The following is a 20,412-nucleotide window of genomic DNA, read 5'->3' as shown; positions in this document are numbered from 1 at the left end:
AATGGTACCAATAAAAACGACCGCTCGTCCCTCAAAAAAAAAAGCCCTCACACCACTCTAATGACGGAAAAATAAAAAAGTTATAGCTCTTGGAAAGCGGGGAGGGAAAAACTAAAAAGGAAAATAAAAAAATGGTTCAGTCCGGAAAGGGTTAATTACTTTCTAATGAAAAAACATTTATGACCACATGTGGGGTATTGCCGTACTTTGGAGAAATTGCTTTACAAATGTTGGGCAGGTTTTTCCTCCTTTATCCTTTGTGAAATTGAAAAAAATACAACATTTTAGTGGAAGAAATGTTGATATTCATTTTCACGGCCTAATTCTAATAAATCCTGCAAAAGACTTGTGGGGTCTAAATGCCCACAATACCCCTAGATAGATTCTTTAAGTGGTGTCATTTCCAAAATGGGGGTCACTTTTGGGGGGTTTCCACTGTTTTGGCCTCTCAAGGGCTTTGCAAATGTGACATGGCACCCAAAAACCATTTCAGCTAAATTTGAGCTCCAAAAGCCAAATAGCGCTCCTTCCCTTCTAAGCCCTGCCGTGTGTCCAAACATACCACATATAGCATATTTCTGTAATCGGGAGAAATTGTTTTACAAATGTTGAGGTGCTTTTTCTCCTTTATTTCTTGTAAAAATTAAAAATGGCTACCTTTTTTCAGAAAAAAAGTAGATTTTTATCTTTACAGAATAATTCAAATAAATTTAGCAAAAAAACTGTTGGTTCAAAATGCTAACTATACCCCTAGAAAAATTCCCTGAGGACTGTAGTTTACAAAATTGGGTCACTTTTGGGGGCCTTTATTGTTTTGGCCCCACAAGACCTCTTCAAACCTGACATGGTACCTAAAGTATATTCTAAAAAAAAGGAGGCCCCAAAATCCACTAGGTGCTCCTTTGCTTCTGAGGCCTGTATTTCAGTAAATTAGCGCATGAGGGTCACATGTGGGATATTTCTAAAAACTGTAGAATCTGGGCCATAAATATTGAGTTGCATTTCTTGGGTAAAACTTTCTGTGGTGTAGAATTTTTTTTATTACAAATGAATTTTGGCAAAAAAAAATGAAATTTGTAAATTAAACCTCTACGTTGCTTTAATTCCTGTGAAACGCCTAAAGGGTTAAAACACTTTCTGAATGCTGTGTTGAATACTTTGAGGGGTGCAGTTTTCAAAATGGGGTGATTTATGGGGATTTTCTAATATATAAGGCCCTCAAAGCCACTTCAGAACTGAACTGGTCCCTGAAAAAATAGCCTTTTGAAATTTTCTTGAAAATATGAGAAATTGCTGCTAAAGTTCTAAGCCTTGTAACATCCTAGAAAAATAAAAGAATGTTCAAAAAACGATGCAAACATAAAGTATACATATGGGAAATGTAAACTAGTAACTATTTTGTGTGGTATTACTTTCTATTTTACAAGCAGATACATTTAAATTTAGAAAAATGCTAATTTTTGCAAATTTTCTCCAAATCTTGGTGTTTTTTACAAATAAATATTGAATTTATTGACCAAATTTTTTCACTAACATAAAGTACAATATGTCACGAGAAAACCATCTCAGAATCACTTGGATAGGTAAAAGCATTCCAGAGTTATTACCACATAAAATGACACATGTCAGATTTGAAAAATTGTCTTCGTCCTGAAGGCCAAAACAGGCTCAGTCCTGAAGGGGTTAATCATTGATTTCAGATGTCTCATTCAGTCCCATTACCACAGGTGTATAATATCCAGTGCCTAGCCATGCAGTCTGACTTTACAAACATTTGTGAAAGAATGGGTCGTTCTAAAGAGCTCACTGTACTCCAGCATTGTACTGTAATAGGATGACATCGTTGTAACAAGTCAGTTTGTGAAATTTCTTCACTCCTGGATATTCCATTATCAATTGTTAGTGGTATTATTGCAAAGTAAAAGTGTTCAACCACAGCAACTCCGCTACGACGTTACAGAGCGAGTACTGAGGCGCATAGTACACAAGTCACCAACAATTTGCTGACTTAATAACTGCAGAGCTCCAAACCTTCTCTGGCATTACCATCAGCACAAAAACTGTGCGCCTGGTGCTCGATGGTATGGGTTTCCATGGCCGAAGTGCTGGATGCAAGCCTTACATCACCAAGCACAACGCCAAGTGTCAGATGGAGTGGTGTAAAGCACGTCGCCACTGAACTCTGGAGCAGTGGAAACGTGTTTCTGTAGAGTGATGAATCACGCTTCTCTATCTTGCAGTTTGATGGACGAGTCTGGGTTTGGCGAATGCCAGGGGAACGTTATCTGTCTGACTGCATTAAAATGACGTTTGGTACAGGAGGGATAACGCTTTGCAGTTGTTTTATATGTGTTGGACCAGGTCACTTAGTACCAGTGTCTTACTGCTTCAGCATACGAAGACATTTTGGACAATTGTATTCTTCCAACCTTGTGGGACCACTTGGGAAAGGCCCTATTCTGTTTTAGCATGTCTTTGCACAAAGCAAGGTCCATAAGACATGGTTAGATAAGTTTGATGTGGAAGAACTTGACTGGCCCACACAGAGCCCTGACTTCAACCCCATAAATCACTTTTGGGATGAACTAAAATGGAGATTGCGAGCCAGGCCCTCTCGTCCAGCATCAGTATCTCACCTCACAAATGCTCTTTTGGGTGAATTGGCAAAAATTCCCACAGACACACTCCAAAATGTTGTAGAAAGGCTTCCCAGAGGAGTAGAAGCGGTTTTATCTGCAAAAGGGTGACCACCTCCACATATTAATGCCTATGGACTTAGAATAGAATGGAATAAAAGCTCCTGTAGGTATAATATGTAGGTGTCACAATACTTTTGTCTATATAGTGCATATATATATATATATATATATATATATATATATATATATATATATATTTAATTTTTTAAACTATAAGTATACTTGAAGAAGAAACATTACAGTTAATGCCAAGAAACTTGTTGTCTTAGCTCAGTTATATTCCACGCACATAAAATGTATCGCTGTGTATCTCGGTGGGGTTAAAGCTTTGTTCAGAGCTTACAAAATACAGGAAGCTGCATTTGTCATGCTGGTTCTGACTGACAGCAAAGGGAAAATAACTTGTAAAGTTTTAGCTTAGATACGTTTCTGTTCATGGCATCATTACGCATTTGTCAACAAAGTCTTAAAGTCTAAACAGGGAAATTGCATTTCAAGCCTCACAAATCATTTTCCCTAAGAAATAACTCTGAGCATGCACATGGCTCCTCTTGATTTCTTCACAGAGGATGGATATTTATGATGATTTCCAAGCAATAAAAGTTTAAGGCCTCCAAGAATACATCCAACGCTGTTCACCTTTCACTAATCTTTGGATAGAGAGTCATTTAACGTGCAGCAAAGACTTGGCAAAGAGGCATATATTCATACTTCACAAGAACTGCCTTAGATGGAAAATCTGGCATTCAAGTATATTATGTAAAAACTATTTATCACCTAATATAAAGAATTTTTGGGATTTCAATTACTGTTTTTGTTAAAGTGTCCTTACACATTAGACCAAACTCGGTTGATGATCTAATGTGTATGGTGTCCACTCAATTCGATACCTGCCATCAGGAGAAAGAAGGATCTGGCATGTTGGATTTTAACTTGCCTGATGCTCTGTTCCCACGGGAAATAAGCCGCTGTTAGATGTGCCCCCTTATATTCTTCCTCCCCATTTCGGTTATTTTAGCGTATAACAGGTTTTATCCAGTACTGATTTGCTCATTGTGGAAGGAATAAAATGCCATGCAAGTAAAAGCGGTTGAATAATGGTTTATAGAACCAACCTACACAGTCTACTATTGTAGTCCCTAACACCTATAAACTGTTTTGGTAAAGATCCAAATTAAGCTTGTAAGTATACTTTAACCCTTTCCCGTCACAGCTGTTTTTCAGATTTTCATTTTCATTTTTTCCTCCCCACCATCCAAAAAGCCATAACTTTTTTCATTTTCTGTCGATATAGCCCAATGAAGGCTTGATTTTTGCAGGACGAGTTGTAGTTTTTCATGGCACCAATTATTGTACCATATAATGTACTAGAAAACGGGAAAAAAAATATTTTTGGGGAGGGAAATTATTTCTCCATTGTTTTTTTGCGCTTTATTTTTAAAGCGTTCACCGTGCACTTAAGACAACATGTTGGCTTTATTCTGCAGGTCAATTCAATTACGGCGATACCAGATTTATATAGTTCTTTTATATTTTACTACTTTTACAGGGAAAAAACGAATTGTAAAAAATAACATTTATTTTGTGTCAGTCAAAACTTTTTTATTTTTCAGTCGATTGAGTGATATGAAGACATATTTTTTTTTGCAGGACAAGCTGTAGTTTTTAGTAGTACCATATTGGGGTATATGCAAGTTTTTGATCACTTTTTATGATATTTTTTGTGGGAGATGAGGTGACAAAAAAAAGAGGGGATTCTGGCATTTTACTTTATTTTACGGCGTTCACTATGCGTGCTAAATAAGGTTATATTGCAATAGTTCAGACTCTTACAGATACGGAGATAGCAATTATGTTTATTTATTTTTTTAACAATGCTTTATGGGGGAAATGGGAAAAGGGAGTTTTTTTGGAACTTTCAATATAAAACTTTATTTTTTTATTAGTCCCCCTAGGGGACTTGAACCAGCGATCGTTGAATCGCTAGCACTATATACTGCAAAACTAATGTATTGCAGTATATCGTGTTTCTGACAGGTATCTGTTGAGCCCTGCCTGAGTCAGGGCTTAATAGGAGTACAAAGATGGCAGACCTGGGGGCCTTCATTAGGTCCCAAGGCTGCCTTGACAATCATCGGCACCCCGCGATTGCATCATGAGTGGGCTGATAGGCCATTAGACGGGGTTGCCCCCCTCTTTCTAATGTTATAAATGCTGTGGTCGCCATTGACCGTGGCATCTAAGGGGTAAATGAGTGAAGTAACACACAGCCGATACCCGCGTTGTAAGGAGCAGGCTCAGTCCATGAGCCTTCTCCATACTTCCCCTACCCGGCTATGACGTAGGTATATGTTATATGTCGGGAAGGGCTTAAGGCCATGTTCACAATTTGTTTTGTGGCGCAACACAATGGAGCACCAGAGAAAGAGAGAGAAAAGAAGTAAGATGGCAAGATTGCCGGTTGCATTTTTTTAAAAGCAGTATTCTACAGTAGGTTTTCCTTTAAAGTGCTGAACAAAATAACACATGTGTGAACTGGTCCTAATATATATTAATATATATTTTGAGTTTCTTCTATTAGTACTATACTTCATCACAAAAGTTAATAATACATCAGAATAAAATGTTTTCAAACTATTATGGAAAAAATTGTTACCGTAGACTGTGAACACTATGTGTATCAGCTGTTGATTGCCTTGACTGGCGCCCACAAACACTGCTACCAGTAGGTGATGCCCAGCTGGCTGAGGATCCGCCCCAGGAACGGACACTCTCTGTTTTCCCCAAACTCATTACTGATCCTATGGTTGACTGATTATCTCTGTAAAATATAAGATAGTTACATAGTTACATAGTTACATAGTTAGTACGGCTGAAAAAAGACACATGTCCATCAAGTTCAACCAAGGGACGGGAAAAGGAAAGGAAAAATTTCTACACATAGGAGCTAATATTTTTTTGTTCTAGGAAATTATCTAACCCTTTTTTAAAGCCATCTACTGTCCCTGCTGTGACCAGCTCCTGCGGTAGGCTATTCCATAGATTCACAGTTCTCACGGTAAAGAAGCCTTGTCGCCTCTGCAGCTTGAACCCTTTTTTCTCCAGACGGAGGGAGTGCCCCCAGATCCTTCTCAACAAGTGACTCCCCCAGTGTAGTTCCCCCGAGGACATATGATGCATGCAGGTTGTTGGTACCCAGATGCATAACTTTACATTTATCTACATTAAACTTCATCTGCCAAGTGGACGCCCAAACACTTAGTTTGTTTAAATCTGCCTGCAATTCATGAACATCTTCCATAGACTGAACTATATTGCATAGCTTGGTGTCATCTTCAAAAATAGAAATAGTGCTATTAATACCATCTTCTATATCATTAATAAATAAGTTGAATAATAGTGGTCCCAGCACTGAACCCTGGGGTACACCACTTATAACTGGGGACCATTCAGAGTAGGAATCATTGACCACAACCCTCTGGATACGGTCCTTGAGCCAATTCTCAATCCAATTACAAACTATATTTTCTAAACCTATAGTCCTTAATTTACCCATTAGGCGTCTATGGGGGACAGTGTCAAATGCCTTTGCAAAGTCCGAAAACACAAAATCCACAGTGGCCCCTCTGTCTAGACTTCTGCTCACCTCTTCATAAAAACAGATTAGGTTAGTTTGACAACTTCTGTCCTTAGTAAAACCGTGCTGGCTGTCACTTATAATTCTATTTATTGTCACATAATCCTGTATATAGTCCCTCAATAGCCCCTCAAACATTTTCCCCACGATGGATGTTAAGCTTACTGGTCTATAATTACCCGGGGAAGACCTAGAGCCCTTTTTGAAAATAGGCACCACATTTGCGCTGCGCCAGTCCCTTGGCACTATACCAGTCCCTAGAGATTCTCTGAATATTATGAAAAGGGGGACAGAAATAACTGAACTAAGCTCTTTAAGAATTCTAGTTATAACTTCAGCTGTACAGAGTAGTATTTAACATCTTCTAACACATGATATGGTGGCAGTCTGATTGTTTAAATTAAAATCCCAATGCATTTAATAATTTATCCGAGACTTAGGTTCTATGCCAGTAGTATGTGCTTCACAGATCTTAACTATTAGTTCTTAGAGTTTTAGGGTATGTTCACACGCAGTGTATTCAGGCGTATTTCGGGGCATTTACGCCTCAAAAAACGCCTGAAAAAACGGAAGCTGAACGCCTACAAACATCTGCCCATTGAAATCAATGGGAAAAACAGCATTTCGTTCATACGGGGAGCCTTTTTACACCGCTGTTTTAAAAAACGGAGCGTAAAAAGATGCTCCGTAAAGAGAAGTGCATGTCACTTCTTGAGGCGTTTTTTTTTTTTTAGCTGATTTTCAATTGAACACTATGAAAAACGCCTCAAAACACGCCTGAAAAGAAGCCTCAAAAGAAGCTCCAAATTAAATAGCATGTTGTGCTATTGTTTCCAGTAATCCCTGCCGGATCTAAGATAGAGGCCCCTAACGGAGCCTCCAACGCAGATTTGAATAGGGCCTTAAGAGGATTTAATGTAAAACTTGTCATATATTAGTGAATCAGAAGTAACAGCGATTTGTTAATATGTTTATTTTTCTTCGTTTAGCACATGCGCTGGAAAAGTATCCTTTGGGCCCCATTGACCCAACATATGCCAAAAGAGTGTCCATTTATAACAGAGGCATCCTGCAAAAAAAGTATATTGTGCGCTATGCATTTTTTATAATAATGGGAGTCTATGGGCAATGTAATTTGCTCTATGGTAAATGATCACTGTTATAGATTGTGATGCTGACAAAATGTCAGTAGATCATCAGTTTCTGAGAAGCTAATATAAAGTGACAACCAATATGACTGAATGTTCTAAAAAGAAACATAATTACCAAACTTTGGCTATTGCTCTAATCTCTGGTTTACAAATACTGTAGATGGTCATTTTTACATTTTGGGTAGAAATCCTCTCTAAGCAATATTGCTCTCTTTTCACATTATTTGACAGATAATTGTAAATGACAATCTCACACCCTTAAATACAGAGTGACATTTTTTATTAGGGGTAGTAGTAGTGGTAGAATGGGTACTATAGTAGTATCAAGGTAATATTATAGTAGTATCCAGTATATAGGTCTCTATTCATCACCATTATACTAAGGCCTCATTTACACGAACGTGATATACGTCCGTGCGACTCGCGTGCTTTTCACGCGGGTTGCACGGACCTATACAAGTCTATGGGGCATGCAGACAGTCCGTGAGTTTTGCTCAGCATGAGTGCGCTGAAAAAAACTCACGACATGTTCTACATTTCTGCGTTTTGCGCGCATCACGCACCCATTGAAGTCAATGGGTGCGTGAAAACCACGAAGGTCGCACGGAAGCACTTCCGTGCGAACTGCGTGATTCGCGCAAGAGCTGTCAAACTCTGAATGTAAACAGAAAAGCACCACGTGCTTTTCTGTTTACAAACATCCAAATGGAGTGTCTTAGAGATGAGCGAACCGAACTTCACCGGGTTCGGCCGAACTCGTTTTGACCGAACCCGGCAAAAAATTTTGCGGTACGCGACGTCAGGAGACAGTCACTGTCCAGGGTGCTAAAAGAGTTAAACTGGTTCAGCACCCTGGACAGTGACTTCCGATCACAATATACATGAACGTGTAAAAAAAAAAAAGAAGTTCTGACTTACCGATAACTCCCGGCTTCTTCCTCCAGTCTGACCTCCCAGGATGACAATTCAGTCCAAGTGACAGCTGCAGCCAATCACAGGCCAAGCACAGGCTGCAGCCAATCACAGGCTGCAGCGGTCACATGGACTGCCGCGTCATCCAGGGAGGTGGGGCCGGATGTCAAGAGAGGGACGCGTCACAAAGGCAACGGCCGGGAGACCGGACTGGAGGAAGCAGGAAGTTCTTGGTAAGTATGAACGTCTTTTTTTTATTCACAGGTTGCTGTATATTGTGATCGGAATTCACTGTCGAGGGTGCTGAAAGAGTTACTGCCGATCAGTTAACTCTTTCAGCACCCTGGACAGTGACTGACATCGACTAGCCTCATCTCTATGATGGCGGCTGCGTGAAAATCACGCAGCCGCGCATCATACACTGATGACACACGGAGCTGTCAACTGCCTTTTGCGCACGCGAAACGCTGCGTTTTTTTTGCGTGCGCAAAACACACACGCTCGTGTAAATGAGGCCTAAGTCTGAAAAGTTCTGCTAATTTTACAAAGTAAAATGATTCAGTACTAGAATTGTTGATGCAATTATATGTGAATTTTTTTTTTTTTTTGTGGCACATTTTTCTTCTACTTTAAAGAAAATCTAGACAGGAGAGTAAATGGAAAAGTAGTTTAAACAGTGAGAGGTATTGATAAAGTTCTGCAGTCCAACCACTGCCTGAAATTGCTCACAGTAACTAGGACTCAAAGCAGATTGTGCAATAAATGAAATTTGACATGCAAACACAAGACTTTCATTGAACCACTGAGCAATTTATTGAAAATCTTTAATCCATCTCCTTGAGGCCATTGTGCTCAGAAAAAACATGAATGAATTACTTTAATATACAAACATATTGGAGGTACTTTTTCACCACAGGAGCCCATTTCTAGGGCTTTTATTTCTAAACCGTAATCTGACTGCATGAAGCTGGAGCGAAGTTAATGTACAAGCAGTTTATTTCACCCTTTCAGACACCATTGATATTACGCTTCATACACAGAATATGCCGTAGGACTTATGCTTCTGCATAGAGTAGAAAACAAATTCTCAACGTTGATCTTGTTAGAATGCTTCTTCTCAAATACATGAAGATCAATTAAGATGTGAACAGGACTTTAAGCCATTTGTTCTTAAACTGGGTGGTGAGCTCCACTACAAGAAATGCTCTTGTATTACGATGACATTGAAGAGCTCCACTTATCCCAATATACCTCTGTGCTATTGAAGACTTGGCTGTTTGAGTAGCTGCAGCTGGTCAACAATTCCCTGGAAATCATATTGTGTATTACCTGCCATAAGAGGAATTGCCATTTTTGGCTGGCTCTCTACTCACAGTCGCCAGAATCCTCGGGTCTCCATGATGACTGGCCGACTGTGATCAAGTCACATTAAAGCCTTAAAAGAGAAGATCCGTCTGAAGACCCTTGCATGGGAATTTTGTCTAGGTAGTGAACCTGTATTTGACCCTTCTCTGACTGTGACCTTGACCCTAGCCTAGCCTCTGGATTTCGCCTTCATCTAACTCCTTTGAATTTGTAAAGCAATTTCTCCTGAGTGCAGCAATACCCCACATGTGGTCATAAACTACTGTTTGGACACACGGCTGGGCTCAGAATGGTAGGAGCGCTATGTGGCATGCAGATTTTGCTGGCTTGGTTTTTGGGCGCCATGTGGCATTTGCAATACCTCTGAGCTACCAGAGTACAGTGGAAACCCCTAGAAGTGACCGCATTTTGGAAACTACACCCGCATTTATCATTTGCCTGGACATATGACAGAGCTCAGAAGGGAAGAGCACCATTCACATTTGAGGTCTATTTTGGTGATTATCACAGCATTGACCCACAATTAAAGGTCTCTGAGGTCAAATAGTAAAACAAACCCCTTAGACGTGACCCTCATTTTGGAAACTGCACCCCTTAAGGCATTTTAAGGGGTGTAGTGAGAATTTTGCCCCCACAGAGGTTTTTTCATTAGAAATTAATACGCAGCGGATGGTGCAAAGTGACAATTGCAAATTTCCTCTGCTATGCCATTTTAGTGCACAATATGTTGTGCCCAGTTTGTACCACTGTAGAAAAATACCTCATAAACTGTTAATCAGGCTCACCCGGGTATGGCAATGCCATATATGTGGATTTAAACTGCAGTTTGGGCACACTGTAGAGTTCAGAATGGAGGGAGCGCCATTTGGCTTTTGGAGCGCAGATTTTGCTTAGTGGTAGTTCTGCTCAGGGCATTACTGGTATTTCAGTTTATAATGTGGGGGCATATGTAAGCTGTGCGGAGAACATCAGGGCATAATAAGAGGGTATAATAATGCGGTAAATAAATAATAATCCGCAGATATGTGGCCAGTGTCGCACTAATAAATGGGGCTTAATCTTATCCACTTTTGGAACACTCTGTACATTTTGCATCGTCATATTCTGAGAGCCAGAAGTTTTTTTATTATTTCTCCAACGGAGTGAGGGCTTATTTGTTGCGGGACAATCTCTAGTTTTCATTGGTACCATTTTGGGTTATTTTTTGATCACTTTTTATTCCTGTTTTTGACAAACAAGGTGACCAAATATATTTTTCTTATGTTTTGCAGCGTTCGCGCAATAAAATCACTTTTTTAAAAAAATAATTAATTGTTTCTGTTACCATATTCTGAGATCCATAACTTTTTTATTTTTTCAGTCAAAAAAGCTGTATAAGGGTTTGTTTTCTTGAGGGACGGGTTGTAGTTTTTATTGCTACTATTTTGGGGTAAATGCGACTTTTTGATCACTTTTTATTCTATGTTTTCGAAGACCAAAAAATTGTGATTCTGTTTTTGTTTTTTATGCGGTGTTCACCATGTGGAAAAATAAGATTATAGTTTGATAGTTTGGGTCGTTACGAATGTGGTGATACCAAATATATGTACTTTTTTTTAATCTTTTCATTTTTTCCCCACTAGGGGGTATTTATATAATACTTTTTTATCCTTTTGTACAACATTTTTATTATACATTTTTTAAACTTTTTTTTTTTTTGTCCCACTAGGGGACTTGAAGGCCTGCACCTCTGATCTTTACTCTAACACATTGTACTACCCACGTAGTGCAATACATTATAGTTGTCAGTCATTCACTGACAGCAAGCCTATTAGGCCCTGCCTCTGGGCGGGGCCTAATGGGCTTCCGTAGATGGCAGACCAGGAGGCCATTTTTAGGCCTCCAGTTACCGTATCAACCATTGGCACGCCCCCACAATCGCATCGTGGCGATGTTGATTGTTTACAAACCACTAAGATACCACAATCGCTTTTGATTTAGGAATCTAAGGGGTTAATGGCAGGGAGCAGAGCTAGCTCCATTCCCTGCCGTCATAGCATGGTGTCAGCTGTAACATGCAACTAACATCGTCTTTTTGTGATCGAAGACTTTTTAGGCCCGCCTCTGGGCAGGGTCTAACAGGCCTCCATACTTGGCAGACAGGAGCCTATTGTTAGGCGTCTGGTTGCCAAAGCAGCCATCGGCAATGCCGATCTGATTGTAACCCATAGATGCAGCACTCGCTTTTGAGCGCTGCATCTAATGGGTTAATCAGCCAGATCAGAGGCTAGCTCCGGTCCAAGCCTTGCAGCAGTGGATAGCGTTAAGCTATCAATGCTTTAAAACTGTGTCTGAAGACACAATATCAAAACTACGTGTGTGATCCTGGCCTTAAGAAGTTTGTTTTTTCCCTTTGAAAATGCAGTACAGTCAGGACAGAGCAGAGTCATAAACATACAGCTGCATTATAATTCAATTGATAATTTACGTTGAGCAAACATTTGATTTTCTCCTTCTAAAATGATGATATAATAGACCCTGAGTCTTAAAGCGAATCTCTACCTTGGAACCACTTTAAGGCTGGGTTCACACTGAGTTTTTTGCAGGCGTAAATTCTGCCTCAAAATTCCGTTTGGAAGTCTGAGGCAGATTTTCCTCTCCCTGCATCCCTCATAGACTTGAGTCTATCTAGGGAGGTAAACACTGAAAAAATTACTTTTGGAGTAATCTATAGACCTCCGAATATAACTGAAGAGATGGAAGGTCAGCTATATAAACAGATGGAGGGGTCAGGACGGGGGGGGTATGGTAGTGATAATGGGAGATTTTAATTTTAATTACCCAGATATTAATTGGCGTCATGGTTCGGCTTAAACTGCAAATCTCCTCAAACCAGTTTGTGGAAGACCCGACTAGAGGTGACGCTCTGTTGGATCTGGTAATTTCTAATAATGCAGAGCTTGCTGGAAATATCATTGTTCGTGAAAACCTCGGTAACAGTGATCACAATATAGTTACATTTTACCTATACTGTAAAAAACAAACACAGGCTGGGAGGGCAAGAACACTTAATTTTAAGAAAGCCAAATTCCCCAGGATGAAGGCTGAAATTCAGGATATACAGTGAAGGAAATAAGTATTTGATTCCTTGCTGATTTTGTAAGTTTGCCCACTGTCAAAGACATGAACAGTCTAGAATTTTTAGGCTAGGTTAATTTTACCAGTGAGAGATAGATTATATATTAAAAAAAAAGAAAATCACATTGTCAAAATTATATATATTTATTTGCATTGTGCACAGAGAAATAAGTATTTGATCCCTTGCTGATTTTGTAAGTTTGCCCACTGTCAAAGACATGAACAGTCTCGAATTTTTAGGCTAGGTTAATTTTACCAGTGAGAGATAGATTATATATAAAAAAAAAAGAAAATCACATTGTCAAAATTATATATATTTATTTGCATTGTGCACAGAGAAATAAGTATTTGATCCCCTACCAACCATCAAGAGTTCAGCCTCCTCCAGACCAGTTACACACTCCAAATCAACTTGCTGCCTGCATTAAAGACAGCTGTCTTACATGGTCACCTGTCCACAGACTCCTGTCCACAGACTCAATTAATCAGTCTGACTCTAACCGCTACAACATGGGCAAGACCAAAGAGCTTTCTAAGGATGTCAGGGACAAGATCATAGACCTGCACAAGGCTGGAATGGGCTACAAAACCATAAGTAAGATGCTGGGTGAGAAGGAGACAACTGTTGGTGCAATAGTAAGGAAATGGAAGACATACAAAATGACTGTCAATCGACATCGATCTGGGGCTCCATGCAAAATCTCACCTCATGGGGTATCCTTGATCCTGAGGAAAGTGAGAGCTCAGCCGAAAACTACACGGGGGGAACTTGTTAATGATCTCAAGGCAGCTGGGACCACAGTCACCAAGAAAACCATTGGTAACACATTACACCGTAATGGCTTAAAATAATGCAGTGCCCGCAAGGTCCCCCTGCTCAAGAAGGCACATGTACAGGCCCATCTGAAGTTTTCAAATGAACATCTGGATAATTCTGAGAGTGATTGGGAGAAGGTGCTGTGGTCAGATGAGACTAAAATTTAGCTCGTTGGCATTAACTCTACTCGCCGTGTTTGGAGGAAGAGAAATGCTGCCTATGACCCAAAGAACACCATCCCCACTGTTAAGCATGGAGGTGGAAACATTTTGTTTTGGGGGTGTTTCTCTGCTAAGGGCACAGGACTACTTCACCGCATCAATGGGAGAATGGATGGAGCCATGTACCGTCAAATCCTGAGTGACAACCTCCTTCCCTCCACAGGACATTAAAAATGGCTCTTGGCTGGGTCTTCCAGCACGACAATGACCCGAAACATACAGCCTAGGCAACAAAGGAGTGGCTCAAAAAGAAGCACACTAAGCTCATGGAGTGGCCTAGCCAGTCTCCAGACCTTAATCCCTTATGGAGGGAGCTCAAGATCCGAGTTGCCAAGCGAAAGCCTCAAAATCTTAATGATTTACAGATGATCTGCAAAGAGGAGTGGGCCAAAATTCCTTCTAACATGTGTGCAAACCTCATCATCAACTACAAAAAAACGTCTGACTGCTGTGCTTGCCAACAAGGGTTTTGCCACCAAGTATTAAGTCTTATTTGGCAAAGGGATCAAATACTTATTTCTCTGTGCACAATACAAATAAATATATATAATTTTGACAATGTGATTTTCTTTTTTTTTTTATATAATCTATCTCTCACTGGTAAAATTAACCTAGCCTTAAAAAAATTCTAGACTGTTCATGTCTTTGAAAGTGGGCAAACTTACAAAATCAGGAAGGGATCAAATACTTTTCCTTCACTGTAGACTGGGAAGTACTAATGTCAAATAATGGGACAAATGATAAATGGGAGATTTTCAAATCTACTTTGGGTAATTATAGTGCAAAATGTATTCCTATAGGTAATAAGTATAAACTACTAAAATTAAACCCCACATGGCTTACACATTCAATAAAAAGGGCAATACGTGACAAAAAAAGGGCATTTGGAAAATACAATTCTGAGGGGACAGCTAATTTATTTGTAAATTATAAAGAGCTTAATAAAATCTGCAAAAAAGTAATAAAGTCAGCAAAAATACCAAATTTAAGGCAGGTAGCCAAGGATAGTAAAACAAATCCCAAACAATTCTTCAAGTATGTAAATGCAAAAAAGCCAAGGTCTGAACATGTAGTTGTAAGGGTATGTGCAGACGACCTATTTTTAGACGTAATTCAGGCATTTTACGCCTCAAATTATGCCTGAAAAGACGTCTCCATTACGTCTGCAAACATCTGCCTATTGCATTGCTTGCAATGGGTTTTACGATGTTCTGTTCAGAAGAGGTGTAATTTTACGCGTCGCTGTCAAAAGACCGCGTGTAAAAATACGCCCGCGTCAAAGAAGTGCATGTCACTTCTTGGGACGTTTTTGGAGCCGTTCTTCATTGACTCCAATGAAAAACAGCTCCAATTACGTCCGTAAAAGACGCCGCGAAAAACGCAAGTACTTGCAAAAACGTCTGAAATTCAGGAGCTGTTTTCTCCTGAAAACAGCTCCGTAATTTCAGACGTATTTTGCGTTTGCGTGTAATCATACCCTAATAGTGGTAATGGGTAGTTGGTCACAGGGGATCAAGGGAAGGCAGAGTTACTAAATAGGTTCTTTAGCTCTGTATAGACAACAGAAGAAAGAGCAGCTGATGTAGCCGGTGCCAGTGCTGTTAATACATCAATTAATATACTGAATTGGCTAAATGTAGATATGGTCCAAGCTAAGTTAAATAAAATAGTGCACAAGGCCCCGGGACCAGATGGGTTACACCCAAGAGTTCTTAAAGAACTTAGTTCAGTTATTTCTGTCCCACTCTTCATAATATTCAGAGATTCTCTAGTGCCTGGTATAGTGCCAAGGGACTGGCGCAGGGCAAATGTGGTGCCTATTTTCAAAAAGTGCTCTAGGTCTTTCCCGGGTAAGTATAGACCAGTAAGCTTAACATCCATTGTGGGAAAAATGTTTGAGGGGCTATTGAGGGACTATATACAGGATTATGGGACAAAAAATAGTATTACAAGTGACAGCCAGCACGGTTTTACTAAGGACATAAGTTGCACCAAAAAGAAGAACCAAGGAGTCTCTAAGTCAAAAATTACATAATCTTTTTATTTAACAATATTACACTGTTTACAAAAAACAAGTTTCTAAAAATGAATCACAAATAAAAGCATGGCCGCCACATGGGTCAATATACATCAAATATGGTCATATATGTAAAGACACATTACAGTATACCTCAAAGACAACAATGTAGGTGGTGTGATGTAAATAGGATGAGGTATACAGGCTACAGGTAACATGTTAAACTGCTTCAGGAAAACGGTAAGAGGGATGAGACTCCCATGTATGGAAAATGTAAAAGAGAACAGGACTGAGAAACAACGTGTTATAATGTCCAAAAAGAAAAGCTCAGATATGTGTAAATATCGGGGAGTTGTTCATGCATATATAAGAGAGCCCAAATACCATGAACCAGCAAACACTGAACCAAGGAGCACTATCAAAGTACTAACCCATGTAGCTGAGACTCCAAGAATGGCGGCCGGCCCCAACGCGTTTCGGCTTCCGCCTTCGTCTGGGGGTGACATCTACAAATATGTCCCTCCTATTTATCTAGCCTAAGGACCAATCAAAAAATGATTGGCCAGGTGAAAGCATTGTATAATACACATACCTCAATCAGCTGTGGCGTCATGTCCGCGTTTGTCAGTAGACAAACATCACATGGTGTGGGCATCATGTGATACGCGATGAGTGCGCCGCGTGATGATGTGACATCATCACGCGGCGCACTCATCGCGTATCACATGATGCCCACACCATGTGATGTTTGTCTACTGACAAACGCGGACATGACGCCACAGCTGATTGAGGTATGTGTATTATACAATGCTTTCACCTGGCCAATCATTTTTTGATTGGTCCTTAGGCTAGATAAATAGGAGGGACATATTTGTAGATGTCACCCCCAGACGAAGGCGGAAGCCGAAACGCGTTGGGGCCGGCCGCCATTCTTGGAGTCTCAGCTACATGGGTTAGTACTTTGATAGTGCTCCTTGGTTCAGTGTTTGCTGGTTCATGGTATTTGGGCTCTCTTATATATGCATGAACAACTCCCCGATATTTACACATATCTGAGCTTTTCTTTTTGGACATTATAACACGTTGTTTCTCAGTCCTGTTCTCTTTTACATTTTCCATACATGGGAGTCTCATCCCTCTTACCGTTTTCCTGAAGCAGTTTAACATGTTACCTGTAGCCTGTATACCTCATCCTATTTACATCACACCACCTACATTGTTGTCTTTGAGGTATACTGTAATGTGTCTTTACATATATGACCATATTTGATGTATATTGACCCATGTGGCGGCCATGCTTTTATTTGTGATTCATTTTTAGAAACTTGTTTTTTGTAAACAGTGTAATATTGTTAAATAAAAAGATTATGTAATTTTTGACTTAGAGACTCCTTGGTTCTTCTTTTTGGTGCAATATATTTTGGGAGTACAGTCGTAAGTTATAAGGGATGATATACATAATTTGTGCCAGATGATGCAGCATGTATGCCCTGTATATAGGATTTATTTAAGGACATAAGTTGTCAAACCAACCTGATTTGTTTTTATGAAGAGATGAGCAGAAGCCTAGACAGAGGGGCCGCTGTGGATATAGTGTTTTTGGACTTTGCAAAGTCATTTGACACTGTCCCTCATAGAGATCTAATGGGTAAATTAAGGTCTATAGGTTTAGAAACTATCGTTTGTAATTGGATTGAGAATTGGCTCAAGGACCGTATCCAGAGAGTTGTGGTCAATGATTCCTACTCTGAATGGTCACCGGTTATAAGTGGTGTACCCCAGGGTTCCGTGCTGGGACCACTATTATTCAACTTATTTATTAATAATATATAGAGGATGGGATTAGTAGCACTATTTCTACTTTTGCAGATGACACCAAGCTATGTAATATTGTTCAGTCTATAGAAGATGTTCGTAAATTGCAAGCTGATTTGGACACACTAAGTGTTGGGCGTCCACTTGGCAAATTAAGTTTAATCTAGATAAATCTAAAGTTATGCATCTGGGTACCAACAATCTGCATGCATCATATGACCTAGGGGGAGCTACACTGGGGGAGTTACTTGTTGAGAAGGATCTGGATGTACTTGTAGATCATAAACTAAATAACAGCATACAATGTCAATCAGCTGCTTCAAAGGCCAGCAAGATATTGTCGTGTATTAAAAGAGGCATGGACAGGGATGTAATATTACCACTTTACAAAGCATTAGTGAGGCCTCATCTAGAATATGCAGTCCAGTTCTGGGCTCCAGTTCATAGAAAGGATGCCCTGGAGTTGGAAAAAATACAAAGAAGAGCAATGAAGCTAATAAGGGGCATGGAGAATCTAAGTTATGAGGAAAGATTAAAAAAACAAAACCTATTTAGCCTTGAAAAGAGGTGTTTAAGGGGAGACATGAATAACTTATATAAATATATGAATGGCACATACAAAAAATATGGTGAAATCCTGTTTTTAACCCCCTCAAACAACAAGGGGGCACTCCCTCCATCCGGAGAAAAAAAGGTTCAAACTGCAGAGGCGACAAGCCTTCTTTACTGTAAGAACTGTGAATTTATGGAATAGTCTACTGCAGGAGCTGGTCACAGCAGGGACAGTAGATGGCTTTAAAAAAGGCTTAGATAATTTCTTAGAACCAAAAAGCATCAGCTCCTATATCAATCTGTAGAAATTTTTCCCTTCCCTTTTCCCATCTTTTGGATGAACTTGATCGACATGTGTCTTTTTTCAACTGTACTAACTATTTAATTATCGAGGGATCCGTGAAAACGAAAGAAAATAGCACATGTTCTATTTTTCAACGGACCCCTCACATGGTTCGTTAAAATAATGGCTGTGTGAACGACCCCATTGAAATACACGCGTCCATGTGACGGCTGTTTTAACGGCTGTCACACGGACGTACAGTGTAGTACGGTCATCTGAATTCAGCCTAAGGGTATGTTCACACATAGAAAAAGACGTGGCTGAAAATGACGGAGCTGTTTTCAAGGGGAAACAGCCTCTGATTTCAAGGCCCAGTTTACACTGAGTTTTTTTACGCTGAGTTTGACGCAGAATACGCATTGGAATCAGCAGCAAAAACATTCAAAACCGGAGGTGTTTTTACAGCGGTAAAAAAAACGGCATGCTCTTTCTTGAGCAGTTTTTGGAGCCGTTTTTCATTGACTCAACATAAAAACAGCTCCAAAAACAGCTATAAAAAATGCTGCAAAAAACTCTAGTTGCTTAAAAAACGGCTGAAAATCAGGAGCTGTTTACCGTTGAAAAACAGCTCTGTGTTGTCAGAATTTTTTTGTTAAGCGTATGAGGATACCCCAGGAAGTGACATGCTACTTTTTTTTTACAAAGCTTCTTTTTTAAATTCAGCAGCGTAAAAATATACCTCGTGTGAAAATGTTTGCAGACGTATTTCAAGTGTATTTTGGAGCTTAAAACGAAGCGTTTATGCTCCATAATCAGCCTGAAAATAAGCCGTGTGAACATACCCTTAGCTCTGTACTGTGACATAATAAACAACAAACATGAGACAATACCTTTCAGAATCACTGTCATCACTGGATTCAACTTCCTCTAGTGCAGCTTGTAAGTCAGCAATACGTCGAATTGATGTTTCTAGATCAGATTGTAAAGTCTGCCTTACTGCCGTAAGCTCGAACACCTGTGTTTCCTATAAAAATGTAATAAAAAAAATGTATACTATATTTAAAAAAAAAAAGAGAAGTGACATTCAATTTTAATTTTAAAATATAACATTTAAAGAGGACCTGTCATTAGGTCATATGAATTAAACTGGTTCACTGATCTGAATAGCGCTGTCTCCCTGATTCCAGCACTGTTTTTCTTTTTTTCCTGGACCTCCCTCTTTAGAGATATGGCCCACTGTTGTGTTGGCTCCCTATATGCTAATTTTCTGTAGTTAGCCAACAGGGTGGAACTAGCTTCCCTGCCAGTGATGCTGATCAGTCAGCACAGGCAGTTTGAGGGTAGTTCACGCCCTGTTGGCTAATTACAGCAAAATAGCATAGAGGGATCTAACACAATAGTGAGCCATATCTCTGAAATGTAGGGGTGCAGTTAAAAAAAAAATGAAAAACAGCGCTGGAATCAGGGAAACAGGGCTATTCAGGTCACTAAACCAGTTCAACTTATATGACCTAGTGACAATGTATTTTCCCTGAAATAAAAAAATGGTTCCAAATATCCAGTAAATATAAATCCTTATTTTGTCTCTACCGAAATTCTGTTCAATTAATTTTTAGTAACAGTGGTATTCACCAAGCATTCCCAGTTTCCTAAATAATATATATATATATATATATATATATATATATATATATATGTCTAGTCATGCAGATAGACAGAAGTGAGGTCATATCAGTGCATAAGATTTTCCTTTTTAGGACTCATAGTACCTATGCTAGGTATCTCGGAAACATGCTGCCATACAGTGCCCACATACAGTATATTCA

The 20,412-nt window shown here is 39.5% G+C and overlaps 1 protein-coding gene across 1 annotated transcript in view; it reads right to left on the bottom strand.

Moving 5' to 3' along the window:
• MYO18B (myosin XVIIIB) overlaps positions 1 to 20,412 on the bottom strand; it is a 625,429-nt gene that overhangs the window by 27,309 nt on the left and 577,708 nt on the right. The window contains exons 41-42 of the mRNA XM_075825873.1: positions 19,477 to 19,610; positions 5,356 to 5,520 (exon numbers count right to left, since the gene is read on the bottom strand). Of these exons, the coding sequence (XP_075681988.1) occupies positions 5,356 to 5,520; positions 19,477 to 19,610 (299 nt within the window). The remainder of the gene's footprint in view (positions 1 to 5,355; positions 5,521 to 19,476; positions 19,611 to 20,412) is intronic.

The sequence above is a fragment of the Rhinoderma darwinii genome, chromosome 1 (genome assembly GCF_050947455.1).
Source record: "Rhinoderma darwinii isolate aRhiDar2 chromosome 1, aRhiDar2.hap1, whole genome shotgun sequence".
NCBI classification, from domain to species: domain Eukaryota; kingdom Metazoa; phylum Chordata; class Amphibia; order Anura; family Rhinodermatidae; genus Rhinoderma; species Rhinoderma darwinii.
Note: the sequence above shows the minus strand (reverse complement) of the source record. Positions and strands in the feature narration are given on the sequence as shown.